This window comes from Aedes aegypti, chromosome 3 (genome assembly GCF_002204515.2).
Source record: "Aedes aegypti strain LVP_AGWG chromosome 3, AaegL5.0 Primary Assembly, whole genome shotgun sequence".
Lineage (NCBI taxonomy): Eukaryota > Metazoa > Arthropoda > Insecta > Diptera > Culicidae > Aedes > Aedes aegypti.
The window spans coordinates 170,896,388-170,911,884 of record NC_035109.1 but is presented as its reverse complement, the minus strand read 5'-3'; the positions used below and the strand labels follow the sequence as shown (position 1 = coordinate 170,911,884).

Sequence of the window (15,497 nt, the reverse complement as noted above, 5' to 3'; positions counted from 1 at the left end):
CCAGAATATTAATCATGGCCTACTACCAATGGTTGCTCCCAAGGGATTTAAGCAGAGTCCTTTATTGGTCGGGTTTGAAAATCCGAGACCCGACCATCTCTACTGCGTACCGATCGGTTGACCAAACATAGAGCAGAAACACACAACACAAACACTTTCCTGAATTATAAACATTCAAATGACACGAAAAATTACACTAACCGCGACAAAACCTCGATAGCCTGCTGAGGGAGTACCGTTTTGATTCATATTACGGACAGCTTCAAATTCCGGACACTCTCGTTTGTATGGGAAACATTTCACACGAAATGTTTCAATTTTCGCCGTCCAAAAGTTCTCATTTACGAGGCTAGTTTTATTAGGTTTTTTCCATAAATATCATTGCAAATTTATAATGCCCAACTACCTTAGACGTCTCTTAAAAGGTTGAACGATTTCAATTGATGATTTGACTATTCCATTAAGGATTATCATGAGCTGTCCGTAATTCGAATCAAAGCGTCCGGAATATGAGGCAAAAGTGAGGGAGCGTCCGGAATAAGAATCATGAAAAGGCCACACGTTTTGATTTATTTAAAATTATTCAAGTTGCGGACGCGTATTGTTTACCCACCATCCGAAAGTTAAGGGCTTCCGACGCTCGATAACGCTAAAAAATCATACAGAATGATTTATTTTGTATGGTCCAAACTGGGTTATACTTCACTGAGGCCTTAAGTGTCCGTAATATGAATCAAAACGGTACTACGAACCGTTACAATACAAACACGTCGACACAGTTTAAGAACCTAATTCGCGTCTACGAAGGTAATTACCACAGTTGACCCTATGCGTGAAGCTCCGATTATTTTACATGGCAAAGCATAGGAAGTCAATTTTCAAATGCTTCTAAAAAATTCAAAACACTTTTTAATAAAATTCTGTTAAGTGTACGGGGTTAGACTATTGATCAACTATAGAATCAGCAGCATATTGAGAAAAAAATATAAAACTCATAATTATATGTCTATAATGTAGCCCATCAAAAGTATATCAACATATATTGAAAAGATTTTAAATAACTATTGTAGTTAATTTTATATGAGCATTTGAAATTTCGCTTCCTATACCTTGCCGGGTAAAATTTTCGACGCTTCACGCATCGAGCAAACTTTTCCCAGATGGCAGCACCGTACCTTCGTACACTCGAATGGGAAGTATGCACTTGAACAGAAAAGTAAACGCCTATCTCGATGCGTGGGAAAGTTATCGCAAGAAATGGTCGAGAAAAGCATTTTTTATCGCAGTATGCAATTAAAAAGATATGTCATTTCAACTGGAGGTCACTGTAGAAAATTTCTTGACCATTTCTTCCGCAGAAATTTTTACTTTTCTTGAGCGGAACAGCATACTTAGCTTAAATGTAAAATAATCAGGTAAATTCGCCGTTCTCAAGCCAATTTGTGACATACAAACAGCAATTCATTTTTATTTATTGATATACTAGTCGTTCTGGCAATCTTCTCTTAGCCATCGAGTTGGCTGTTGAAAACCGTCGTGAAACCTTTCATACAAAATGAAGAATTATTATTCTCTAATTTTCCGACTTTTGCGAAGACTTTCCCAAACTTTTTCTTCACCAGAACACATCAGAGTCCAAGGCAAATACAACGGTGAAACAATTATTCAAATATATTAACCTGCTTTCAAGTCAACTCGTGATATACAAACACCGTAGAGATAGAAATAACAGATATTTCGACACTGTTGCTTCATAAGGACTTATCTGACTATGGCGATTCAAAAGAGTTACAATTTGTACCATGAAAATAATGTTCCGTGAAATTTTCAGGTTTCTCGGTAGTGATTTAAAGGTAACCTAAAGACGATGTAGATTTATATGGACATTATAATGTATTAATTGAAAAATGAATATTTTTTCAAACATCATAGTACTGGAATGTAAGTAGAAACTTATCATCTCAGAGTGAAAACTCATGCTTCAAACCATAATAATAGAAGTTGCTGAAAAGAACAATTTAATACGACAGAAGGGAGAAGAGATATTTTTTTGCCAATATATAGCTCCAGATGGAATTATAGCCCTTCAAACTTCTGTAAAATCCCAAGCAAAATTAGCCCAGAAAGAATTTCTTTCTTCAGCAACATCCTTAAATAAAGTTTGAAGTATGAGATTTCTCTATAAGGTGATAAGTTTGTATTAACATTGTAGTTCTAATGTGTTAGGAACATTTTTCAAAGTTTCTCCATATTAATTTCCATATAAACCACCATTACAATTGTTTTTGGGTCACCTTTAAATCACCACCGAAAAAGCTGAAAATTTCACATAACACTATTTTTATGCTTTTTTTATTTAAGAAATACATGGGAATATGAATTTTCAAACATTTCTAAATTTTCAACTGCCCTATCATCTGACTTCATCGATCCTCTCTTTTGTCAATAACTTCACCAAACATAAATACTTTCGCAATGTTTGTAGATTACGATTCGGCAATCCTTTATCGTACAACACTAATAAGTAGTTAGAAAAATAAATCAGTTTTGTTTAATAGTGGCAAGACAGCAACGATGAAGAGAAGTCAAGAAAAAATATGTTTGCGCCTCTGGTTGTGAGGTTTGAAACATAGCAAATTTGAAATGAACATCAAATTGGTATTGAGAATTTCCGTCAGTACTACGTATGTTTATCTGTGGCCAAATGTTTGCCCGGAAAATGCATTCACGTAGCGCGGGATACACGTCTAGTCCAATCTGCAGTCAGTCGCTAGTCAGTGGCACGCTCGTGTTATCAAGTGCCGCATTTACACCCATGTGCCGCAAACGATGCGTAAGATTTTCCATGACTAATGCACATACGTTCCACCGTTTTGGATGGGTGTTTGTTATGAGGAAATGTTTCTCATGTTTAACTTTCGCACTTACGCGGTCGTGAACCACTCTGCTGATGCCGATACCAAGCCGCATAACCGCCCGAATGGTGGCAATGAAAATTAATTGAACTTGCAAAAGGTGCGTGTCTAAATTACATACTTACGACTTGATGCCAACCTCGTAAAATTACAAATAAGCATTTGTGGTGCAGCACGACACCAAAGCGTTTGTGAATGAGTGTATTGATTTTATACACTTCCAGAAAGCTTCGGACCATAAAAGATGCATGAGTGGAAATTAAAGGTATGAAATATAGATGAACTGAAAGCCACACTCACTATGCGGCGGCCCGTTGATGTGTTTTGATCAAACATGGTGGAGTGATTCAAGAAAGTGAAATTATACCCACCGAGTTACCAACTGATTGCCTCACCCTTTCGGCTTTCCTTTTAGGCCAGTTCGGTAATATAAATTGAAAGTGAAATTTGGGGAAACTAGCCGAATTTTTGGAGTCGCTAACTAGTGTAAATATGTAACCCTTGGGCAACACTTATCTCGCACGTAAGCACGATCGGAACAAAGTTAGGACTTGTTAAATATGGAAAGAGATTCCTTTTGTGAACAATCGTGCTATTTTCGCATTTTTTCAGAGGAAATTGTATTTCCACTATGACTGCTATTTGAGTTGCTTTGTAATTGATGTATGGCAACATGATTTCGTGTATCTACAGCGTTACCACGCTCGTGCTGCATTCGTACTGGAATTCCCGAAAACTTGCAATTTATGTTTACTTTTTTGTTTTTCGAAAAAGTAAACACTGTTAACATTTCCGTTCATTCAAGGTAGATTTCCCTTTATTCTAGGTCGACATTTTTCCACATCCTGCATGTTTTTAAGTTTTTCCACACTACTATTCCGCTATACGTAAATGCAAGAACTAAGGTGAACACATAGAGGCCGCACTTTATTCGAAAATTGGCCGTATGTACAAGTTTTACTGAAATCGGTCGATAAGGTTGTTGAGGTCAATTAGAAGAGATGATAATAAAGCTCAGCTAGCCTGATAATCTGATATTCTGAGTGATATTCTGAGTCATCGTGTTACAAATATAAGGTATGCCGGGGTTAGTGAATCTATAAAAGTAGCAGTTTTAACTGTTAAAACTAATTTGACCTATTTTTGTCACTGATATATGAAGGATTATAATACTAAAATTGTCTGACTATAATGCCAAATTTATCTATTAATAAAATGAGTTTAATATAACAAAAGTGGCATGAATCAAATCTTCTTCTTCTTCTTTCTGGCGTTACGTCCCCACTGGGACAGAGCCTGCTTCTCAGCTTAGTGTTCTTATGAGCACTTCCACAGTTATTAACTGAGAGCTTACTATGCCAATGACCATTTTTGCATGTGTATATCGTGTGGCAGGTACGAAGATACTCTATGCCCTGGGAAGTCGAGAAAATTTCCAACCCGAAAAGATCCTCGACCGGTGGGATTCGAACCCACGACCCTCAGCTTGGTCATGCTGAATAGCTGCGCGTTTACCGCTACGGCTATCTGAATCCTATGAAAATAAATAAATAGCAATCAGTGAACCTTCAACATATTGATTATAATTTTGCTGAACAAATTTTTGTTGAAATATTTTTCCATTTATAATAATAACAGTTTCAAAACTGATTGTCTTCAACGAACTTTTGCCCCACCGGTTCTCTGGATGAAACACAAAATATCGATGCTTTTATGACAGACATACTTTATAACAGCTATAAACTTATGTTTACAGATAAATACACACTAAATGTTCAAAAAATTATCCATAATTTGGTTGATTGTAATATACCCAAAAATAGCATTTTTTTGAAAATATGAAATTTTGGTGACTTTTTTTTGTTTTTTTTTTTTGGTTTGACTTTATTAACGAGATTTTTAGCCCTGGGCTAGTTCATCTCTGGACCAACGGCTTTACTTCCCTTCCGAAGGAAGTCGTCACTATAACTTTTTACGTCATAAGTGACTATGTCGGGGATGGGATTCGATCCCAGGTCCTCGGCGTGAGAGGCGAGTGTTCTAACCACTACACCAGGTCCGTCCCCCTGACTTTTTTGCACAATCAGGTAAATTTCGCTAAAACATAAGTTAATATGTGGATTTTGGGCAATTTGCACTTTTTTTCGCAAAATTATATTTTGCCAGAACTTTTGCCCCACTATAGGTGGGTGGATAATGGTTTCCCAGAATTTATGCAAAAACTAATACATATCAAAACGTCTTTTTGATAGGTCTAGATCCGACCCAACATAAGAAATTGAATAAGATTTTAATTTTGTTTTATTCCATGTTATGGAATTTCGACCGAAAATTATAATTACACATCTAAAAACAACAAATAGTCATTACTTTTCCAAATCTCAATCGATTGCTATAATATTTGTTGGAGTGAAAGTCCCTTACTTGAATACCATGACGTTTAAAACATTCATTTGGTAATGAGCTAGAAATCTTAAAGAGACACTTTTGACCCACTTTACTCTAATAAATGCTTTAATCAATTTATTGTACAGTCAACTCTCCCTTACTCCCATACTGCGATCCAAATCCAAGGGATAAACTTTAACTATAGTTCTCTAACTCGATATCAAGTAAAGGAGAGTTAACTGTAGTGTATAAATATTCCCATTAAATAGAATTGAAAACTTTTTTTTGCTATCACTGGAAATAATTTTTTTCTGCTATCATTGAGGGCAAATTGAGACTTCAATGAAATATGTATCCTTATTTTGTTTGAAAGTGGAACAAGCAAGCAATAGGATAAATGCTTAATTTTTATGTTTCATTCAAGATGCACTAAATGTTTTAGTTGTTCAAAATTATTACATTTGATTACAAGTTAATAATGATGGCAAAATGAAAACAAAGTTTGGTATCAAATATAATAATAATAAATTGATAACAAACTATGTTATCAACTTGATGCTGAAAACAGAATATGTATCTTTTATATTGAGCTTTGCTTGAAAATTGCACCAGAGTTTCATTTCAGAATTAAAGAGAAAAATTTATAAATAATTTGTTTGAAAAGTTCACAGGAATAACTAAAAACTGTTCTTGCCAATAATGAATTTGTTTTTAAAATCATACTGCATAACTAGCATAGTTTTTCAATAGTAAAGCCGTTTATCTTCTGGAAACGTGCTGATTACAAGGGAAATTGCCTACATTTAGGCTTATTTTACTGGTTTCCAAAGTTTAAGTTGCAAAAAATGGTCAAATACACAAACTGTAAGAATTTTGACGTCATTTTGTGAAGGACAAGGGAATTTCTTATTCTTAAACTAGTTGTTCCGGCAAACTTCATCTTGATATCAAGTAGGCTGTGGAAAAGCCTCCAGTTTCGCCTTAAATGTTCCATACAGAATAACAGTTCTTTCCAATCTCGTTTTTTCGACTTTCCCGGTGAATATCATGTGCTTTTTAAACACACAACCACGACGGAGCACTCTAGGAACATAACAATGAAAGAATTTTTGAAATCCGATAGCCTGTTACCAATCCATTTCGTGACATGCAAACACCATTTTATTTTAAATTTATATATATTTGTTTTATATATGGTAAACAACTTCGCCCCAGTTTGTTATTTTCAATTGTTAATGTTCATGATAGTTTTATACTACATTTAATATTATTTCCTAAAAATTCGCAAGGATTACATAACATAAAGTTGTGAAAAGTGATTATTTTGCCCCTGGATTACGGCACTAAGAAAAGTGTATAAATTTTCATAAAATGCAGAAATTTGAAGAAACATTTGAGTTTTCACAATAGTGTTGAGTTTTTTTTCCAAAAATATGATTGGGTATTGTGACATGATGTTTCATACATGTAATGTTCGTTTTCATCATGATTGAAGATGATTGAATGATTGAAGATACGATTTTGAAGTTTTTGTAACAGCCCTGTACTTATGAATGCAGTAAATCAAAAGAGGGATCAAATGAGGTCAATGGAAGATAATAATGTGGATTTTAGAAATGAAATTTTTAAGTGTTGCAGTGTTGCTTGTCAGATCGCACTAAGTCCATTATCAGAAAACACAATAATTGTACTTTTCAGGAGAACTAAATCCTTTAAAATATATGATACTGAATTGTGTAGGGGAGTTGATACAGCATTTTGTTATATAACGATCATACATAGATCAAATTGATTGAACATTGCACCTGGTTTCAGTACAGGATCTAATTTGAAACATATATCACCGCACAGCTTGCAGCTAGCTCGATGCGAATCAGCTTTTATAACGATATAGCAGCAGGATTTGTGCATAAACAATCAACTAAAACTTGTTGAAGGCAAACAAAACCGAACAAATCATTGAGCGGGAAAAGATTAATGGCACAGTCCCGGCACTAGCATGGATATCTGATCGACCTTGTATGCAAATGTATCACATAGCTAGCTACTAACATCGATTGACTTATTTCTATTCCTAAACCCGGTTGACTTATTTCTGTGTAACTCATGCGGTTCATTTTTTCCTAATCTTTTTACAGATACCTTAGCATGTCAGAACGCCGTGGTACGAAGGCTCTAGAACTATGGTGTCGCCGCGTCACCGAGGGCTATAAGGATGTCCGCGTCACAAACATGAGCACCTCCTGGCGCGACGGCCTCGCTTTCTGTGCAATTATCCACAACTTTCGTCCGGACTTGATGTGAGTATGATGTTTTCTTTTGGACGGTTTGATAGATTGAATTTTGATGAACTCTTTCTTATATTAGTTGTTCCAAGCATGATTTGATTTGTTACTTTTACTAACACTGTACAATACAATACGAAAAATGCATTGAAGGTTTTTTTTACGGAGAGATAGTGTGCCCATATTAATCTAATCAAACTGCTGTACACAAACACTCAATGTTTTTGAAATATTGGCCTTCAAACTACAACATTTTACTGAATTGAAACAGCACGAAACAATTTATTACTTTATTTACTTATGGTTCCATTCCCCGTGGCCGTGCCGCTAGTGTTATCAAGCATTTAGCCGCATCGATCAAAGGAGTGTGGGTTCGATTTCGGCTTCATTTCGGATCGTCAGGAACGTATTTTGACCAGGTCCGTCACACTCGGGCTCAGATTTGGTACCACTTCTAGTACTACATTTCGTCCCTCGGTAGTGCAAAAGGTACCCAAGTTTGACAGATCGCAGTACACTTTTCACGGCATTCTAGATTACCTTATGAGCCATAAAATGTTGGGCAACTGCAAGGGACATGGAGGTCTTTAATTTGTCTTTGTTTTGACTGTGCAATTGGGCATTGCATGCTAGCCCGTTGTCTAGTGTGGTATAGAATAATCTGGGTAATATTATGGATCACACTTCATTTAATGTCAATGGCTTAAACGGCCCGTTTTGCCCAAAATATCATTATTTTTTTTATATTTAAGAGTTTATATAAGTGATTGCGGCTCCTAAAATTATACTTTGCTTACGTAAAATCATATGGGGTATACAATGGACCTAATTTTAACTGATTTCGGTGACTGAAAGAATATATTTTCCCCTAAATTATATTTTTCTGGAATAAAGAACAGTTGTAACAGAAAGGGTTACCATTCGTCCTGATTTAACAGGACATCTCCTAATTTTAAGATTATTTTGAGGTGTTCTAACCTATTTTTCATATTTTAAGTTTTGTCCGGTTTTTTCTACTTGCCGAATCATAGTGGTTATTAAGGTAAAGATGCATCGAAGCCAAAACTCGAATTTTTACGACCATTCGCGCTGAAAATTTGATCGATTGGTCATCACCAGTGAAGGACCAGTGAGTCAAATTTTCAGCACAAACGGTTGTCTGGTTCTCTAGATTTGTGCTCTTGAAAGTTCGAGATTTGGCTTCGATGCCTCTTCAGCTTGAGGGGTTAGAAGCTTAGAGAGAGGTGACAGCTCACAGCTGTTTTCTTTGGGCTCTTTGATTTCTTTTTTCATTTTTGAGTTGTGCACAACGATTAGATAAACAAAGTCAAAATTATTTTCACATCTCATTTTCATGATTGCGTTGCGTGGTAACGGAGTATTTCGTAGATTGCATACTAAAAACTGTCATGTGTGTTAGTTTTCCACTCTTATTCTAATTGCCAATGGAAAACTGTTTTAAAATAAATAACCATCCAATCAGAAGTCAGAGATGAAAAGACATGAGAATTTCCATTGCCGGCTAATGATGATATGACACCTACTTGAAGAGAGGCCAGCGACTCACCGACGCCCTCATAGATGTCAAGGAGTTGGATTATTGGAAGGGTAATGGTCTAAGATTCACTATAAGCGAGTGATGCGACCGAATTGAAATTTAGTGTATGTGTAATGTGTAAGTGCAAATAGTATGTTTTTGTAATTGGGTTAGAGTGAGAATGCAATATTTCTATCATTGTTGGGAGTGACGCAGCTAAGAAAGTAAAAGGCACTGTATGCGCGTTTGTCATCCAGGGATGGGGCACAGGTATTTATGCCTTGTGTCCTCGCTAATAAGCTTTGGTTTTAGCGCCATTACTCGCTTTCTAAAACGAGAAAATATGCTTACCCTAGCCCATGATACAAAGAGCCCAACAAATAAACAGTTTAATCGGAACAAACTCACCAAATTCGTTCGTTGATCTTAAGGTCAGCAGCTATTTCCACAAAATGAATCAATTATTTTGTATAGAAATTGAATTCATATCCTCTAGATGGTTTCGTATCTCAATAGAACTACGACATATGTGTATAAATGTCGTCAAACACACACACACACAGTTTGAGGACCAACACTTCACACAACTATGCGCAGCACAATGATCATTATATTGAATGCGGTTTTCACACTTCAAACAGCACTTTTGAGTAAATTGTATCAGAATAGATTTTATTCGATCTATTTTATAAAATCTATTTAATAAAATCACATTTATCATAAATGAGAAAAACAACAATCCGGGTGGCGTAGCATAAAATTTTGGGCAACTGCAAGGGACATGGTGGTCTTTAATTTGTCTTTGGCTGAACTACTAGCGGATTCATTTAAAAATCTAGCACGCAGAACGCCTTTAGGTATAATATTCACAAATAAAAAGCACTTTTATCACAAAAAATAGTGTCCACAAAATATCGCACCCAGCGAATCAATATTCCACCAGCCGAAAAAGTCGTGGAACTCAAGTCAAAATCACACTAATCCCACTAATCACAAACTAAAGAAAATTCGGGTGGCGTAGCACCGGCCGAAACACTATCGGAATCGCGTGAAAAGTCAACACGCAGTTCGCGTTCTGAAAGACAGTTGAAAACGCAATTATTGTTCACGGCGCGGCGTTTTTTTCTTTTCACATCTCATGTTCATAGTGATCATAAATATGAAAGATTTCAATGTCAGTTTGAAAACACTCAACTATATTTGAATATTCGAAGGTTTAAAATGTTAAATCATCGGAAAACACTCAGAAATGTTAGTTGCCGAGTTTTCCTCCTCCAGGGTATGGTTTTCAGTGACAGTTGGTGACAGCACAGATAACAGACGTTGATGTCCGATTGTAAAATTGTGTAAGACAATTAACGGTAATTTTGAATGGTAACACAAGTAGCAACATCGTGGTGGAGCTTTCATCGTTAAGTTTCTATGACGATGTCAGTGGTGAATATGAAATATTTCAAGATACTGATATTCACCACTGATTCACGCAATTTGTTGTGTGGCGGCGCTAGTGATTGCAAGGAGTTTCAACAGGTCCGTCGCACTCGGGCTCAGATTGGGTACCACTTCTAGTACTGCATTTGGTCCCTCGGTAGTGTAAAAGGTACCCAAGTTTGACAGATCGCAGTACACTTTGAACGGCATTCTAGATTACCTTATGAGCCATAAAATTTTAGGCAACTGCAAGGGACATGGGGGTCTTTAATTTGTCTTTGGTTTCAATTTAAATATTTAAACAGGGTTTCAGGAAATTTTTGTTCTAGCATAAATATCTGTTATCTGTGGTGACAGGTTCGCCTTGACTTTTGGGAGCTCGCGATCTAAGCCAGCTGTCTCATCTCTCTCAAGTTAAGCCTGATTGCTGCTGAAAATGAATCGCTAAAGAAATTTCTCGTCGATTCCTTGCAGAAATTATCTACAGCGACTCCCATTTGAACTGACATTTCTTTTCAACGGCATACTGCGATTGATCGTTTTCTTGCAGACATTTTCCATGCATCAAGATAGGCCAACAAATTACTTATCAGCAGCGAATCAGGCTTTAAAATCAATTAAGAACCCTAGTTTTTAGAAAGTCGATGTTGAAGTTTTTGCAGCAATTTTTCATGTCATACAACTTAAATGAATAATTATGTTATTTTTTTCTGTTGGATGGAAAAATCACCTAAAATACTGTTCTTCTTAATCTTCTTCTTGGCATTATGTCCTCTCTGGGACAGAGACTGCTTCTCAGCTTAGTGTTAAATAACCACTTCCACAGTTATTAACTGAGAGCTTTCTTTGCCAACGTTGTCATTTCCGTATCCGTATATCGTGTCGCAGAAACGATGATTTCTTTATGCCCAGGGAAGCCAAGGAAATTTTCATTATTTTCATTTCAGATCCTGGACCGACCGGGAATCGAACCCAGACACCTTCAAAATGGCTTTGCTTTGTATCCGTGGACTCTAGCCACTCGTGTTTGGAAGACCCCAAAAATTAACGTTGGAAAGCTTGAAAACAGTAAAATAATTTAGTGTACTTAGTGGTGAGGAGTCCTGAAAACGCTTACGAGAATGAAGAGATCTCCGAAACTTCTAATCTAAACTTCTAATCGTAGTTTAGCACAAATGGTAGCAATCATGGGAACATAAAAATATTTCCTATCGTCGTTCAATATTTTGATGAATCGCAAGGAGGCTTTCCCTCATTTGAATGCAATCTTTTTGGAAATCAAGAAAGTATGGAATGAGGAATCTTGTACTATTGCTGTCATCATAGAATATTCAAGATTGATGAATTAATGAAAAAACAACGGCCGTAACTACTATATTCCACCAGGGGATGCATGACTGCCTGCCTCGAATTCAACATAGCTTAATTTTTTTGGAGAGATCTTACACAAATATTTCAGAGAATCATAAGATCTTTGTCAGGTTTCTCCCAAAAAGTTAGATTGATTATTAGTAGGAGCCTTCATAGTTTTCTGGCTTGGCAAATTCGCACGAGATTCTGATGAAAACTTAAAGAAAGCATCTTTAGAGAATACTTAAAAAGATTTTTAGAAAATTGTTTGTAAAACGCTGATTCGAGAAATCTTAGCGGCATTTCCTTGCATCACCAATAAATGTATGTAAATGATTCTCTACACACTCAACCAAATCATACAATTTTATTCTACATTCTTACCATAGCACTTCAAGTTGTTTTTTTCAATATATTTCTTTTGATTATATGAAATATAATTGGTTATTTTCTGACCTTCTTAGTAATTCTCTAACGAGATCTTGATCAGACTATAGGATGATCATTTCCCTCACATTACAAGTTCTGAACAATGAAAATTTGAAAAAAAAAATAAATCGCTGCTGTTCGGTATACGGTATTCGCAGGTTGAGACAAAATGGAAAGTAGTGAAAATTGAAAAATGTTAATAAATGAAAACCCAAATTGAAAATACAAATGAAAATGAAAAAAGACGAGTCTAGTACACGACATTGAAGACGGCCTTACAGTTGAGGTCGAAATACGCGTATATGCCAAAGGATACAAACTCTAGTGGAATTAAACAACTCGAAGTTTTATTATCATTTAAAAATGTAATGATTTTGAATCTCCAGAAGGTAGTTACCCTTCAATAGATTGTGGTTAAAGGCTGGTTTGCTGTTGAAAAGAAAAGTAATCGCCTATCTGAATGCGTGGGGATTTTTGTTTTCTAGAAATGGTCTAAAAAACCATATTTATTCGGTCTTAATGCCTACTAATTTATTTAATTTTCTTAAGCGAAATTGCATACTTAGCTTAACTAATAATTTTTATCTGGAAAGGAAATCAATTGGTGAATAATATGGAGTACATTACATCCACTTCTTTCATTCAATGAAAGGGACCTGTTTCCCTCATTTTGCTGTACAATGCTATGCTATGATATTGTTAATCAAACAATTTTTGCGTAGATTTAACCGGAAAATTCTATGGAGTACATTTTATTCATAGACTGTTTGGAAGGACTCAGTTTGCCACAAAAGAGGAAAAATGAGCTGATTCAGTCATTGGTACTAAATGAAGTATGTTCCATCATAAAACTTAGATTATCCTACACCAGTAAAATATATTTCGTAACAAGCAATTCTTTCTTTGTTGTTTCGTTCGAGAAATATATCATAAAGGGTGGGAAAAATGGGCATTTTTAGTCATCGAGACCAGTTTAAATGTGGTCCATTGTATTCTTCCAGATGGTTCTAAAGGGTGTCCACGATGAAATTGCCACACACAAAATTGATTCGCAAAATTCGAGTTTTCATCCGATTGCCATCAAATTTTCAGGGATTGAAAAATAACTATTAAACTTCATTTTATCATTTTACTCGTATTTTGTTTACAGTCCATACGCAAACTCCCGCACCTTGGCCTTAACCCCGGCCATAAGATTCTGCACAACCTGTGAATCAACCTTTTTTGCATGTAAACCCATACTTTCTTCAGTTCCTCGACTGAACTCGACTTCAGTTCACTAACTTAGGTCGTTTAAGAAGGTGCTGCTTCATAATCGCCCAGTTCTTCTCGATGGAGCGGAGCTCCGGAGTGTTGGGAGGGTTGAACATTTTGGCACGAAATTGTCCGCATACCACTTCAGCACGTCTTTGGAGTAGTGGCATGAGGCCTAATCCGGCCAGAAGATTGTTGGGACGTTGTGGGCCTTCAGGAGAGAAAGCAGCCACTTCTAGATGCACTCTTTCATGTACAACTGTCCGTTCATCATGTCCTGGGTTACGAAAGGTGCACTCCGCTTCCCGCACGGGCAGATGGCTTGCCAAACCAGGAATTTCTTCGCAAATTTGGGCATCTTCTGAGTGCGGACATGTTCCGGAACGCTGAACTTATCCTTGGCCGTGAAAAACAGGTTGCCGGGGATCTGTTTGAAGTCGGCCTTCACATATGTTTCGTCGTCCATGATGCAGCATTTTTGGTGTTGTACGGAATACTTTTTCCTTCACTTCTGGGCTTCCGATCGGTGGTCAATCGTTAATCACTCGCGACACCGTAGAATTCGCGATTCCCAACGTTTTAGCGATGGAACGATGCGATGGACAAGGATCTTCTCGTGATGAATGCGCAAGATTTTATCACGCACATAATTTCAATTTCATAGTGTGGCAATTCATCGTAGACACCCTTTGCGTCAGAAAAGTATAATTTTAGTAGCCGAAATAAGTTGTCAAAACTCTTGAATACCAAAAAATAAAATTTTAGGGTAATCTGGTGCAAAACTGCAGTGATTGGCACTACTCATTGGCATTACCCAGATTACTTTTCATCAGTAAAAATACATTCAGTTAGCTGCAACCAGTTGAAACTGTTCTTTATCCCAGAAAAATAGCATTTTAAGGGCAAAACGGGAAGTTCGACACGATTTCGGCGAATGAAAATATAACCATTCCATTCGTTAACGTTCGCTCATGGAATATGATGGTTTTCGAGAACCGCAGGTGCCGCATGAATCCCGCTGTGTGATGGGTACAAAAATGGTACGCACGATGTTTACTTAAGCAACAGTGTTGAAAAAAGCTTGATGGTTCGAATTGAACCAGATTCCCCTCTCATTCGTTAATCCATAGAATACCAAGTGAGAATTAAAACAGTTGGATGCATCATTAGAGTGATGCAAATTTCGAAATTTTTGCTCCCCTATGTTTAAACGATTTAGATTATGGTAAAAAGCGTCCTCCCAAAATTTGAAATGATTTGGAAGACATTTGATTGTGCACACGCCATTTGAAGTTTAAATGGAGATTACTATGGAAAACGCCAACCTTTTGTGTTCAGCCCTCTATCTCTTCGTCATAATATTTTATGGAAAAGTGAACACACTCTTCTCATGTGAAACTCTTGCACTACAACATTGCCGAAGATCACATTTTGATTGGACGTCAGGAAAAATTGTTATTCATCATCATAAAGTGGGTTTGCCTTCAGTAAGCTTCACCAACTGTTCGGCAGGCAACAGTGGTGCTCCTAGCGGGAAAAATAGATCAAAGTAATCCAGGCTACTATGTTCTACAGCAAAAAAGCAGTGTTGCTCTGAATTTAATTGAATGGTCATCTCAGCATGGTTTAGACATTGGAATCAATAATGACAAATTATCCTTACGTCCCAACAAAATGTGGTCTTCGGCAAAGTTGTATCTGGGAAGATTTTACATGGGAAGAGTGTGTTCACTTTTCATATATTATTATGACGAGCAGATAGAGGACTGAACACAAAAGGTTTGGCTTTTCCATAGTAATTTCCATATAAACTTCAAATGGCGTGTGCACAGCCAAATTTCTTCCAAATCACTTCAAATTTTGGGAGAATGATTTCCATCATAAATGACACCGTTTGAGCATAGGAAA

General features: G+C 36.5%; 1 protein-coding gene across 1 annotated transcript in view; it reads left to right on the top strand.

Moving 5' to 3' along the window:
* Nucleotides 1-2,775: 2,775 nt before the first annotated feature.
* The window catches only part of LOC5568663 (MICAL-like protein 1), a 47,659-nt gene continuing 34,937 nt past the window's right edge, over nt 2,776-15,497 (top strand). The window contains exons 1-2 of the mRNA XM_021852021.1: nt 2,776-2,833; nt 7,442-7,603. Coding sequence (XP_021707713.1) covers nt 7,452-7,603 — 152 coding nt within the window. The 5' untranslated portion in view covers nt 2,776-2,833; nt 7,442-7,451. The remainder of the gene's footprint in view (nt 2,834-7,441; nt 7,604-15,497) is intronic.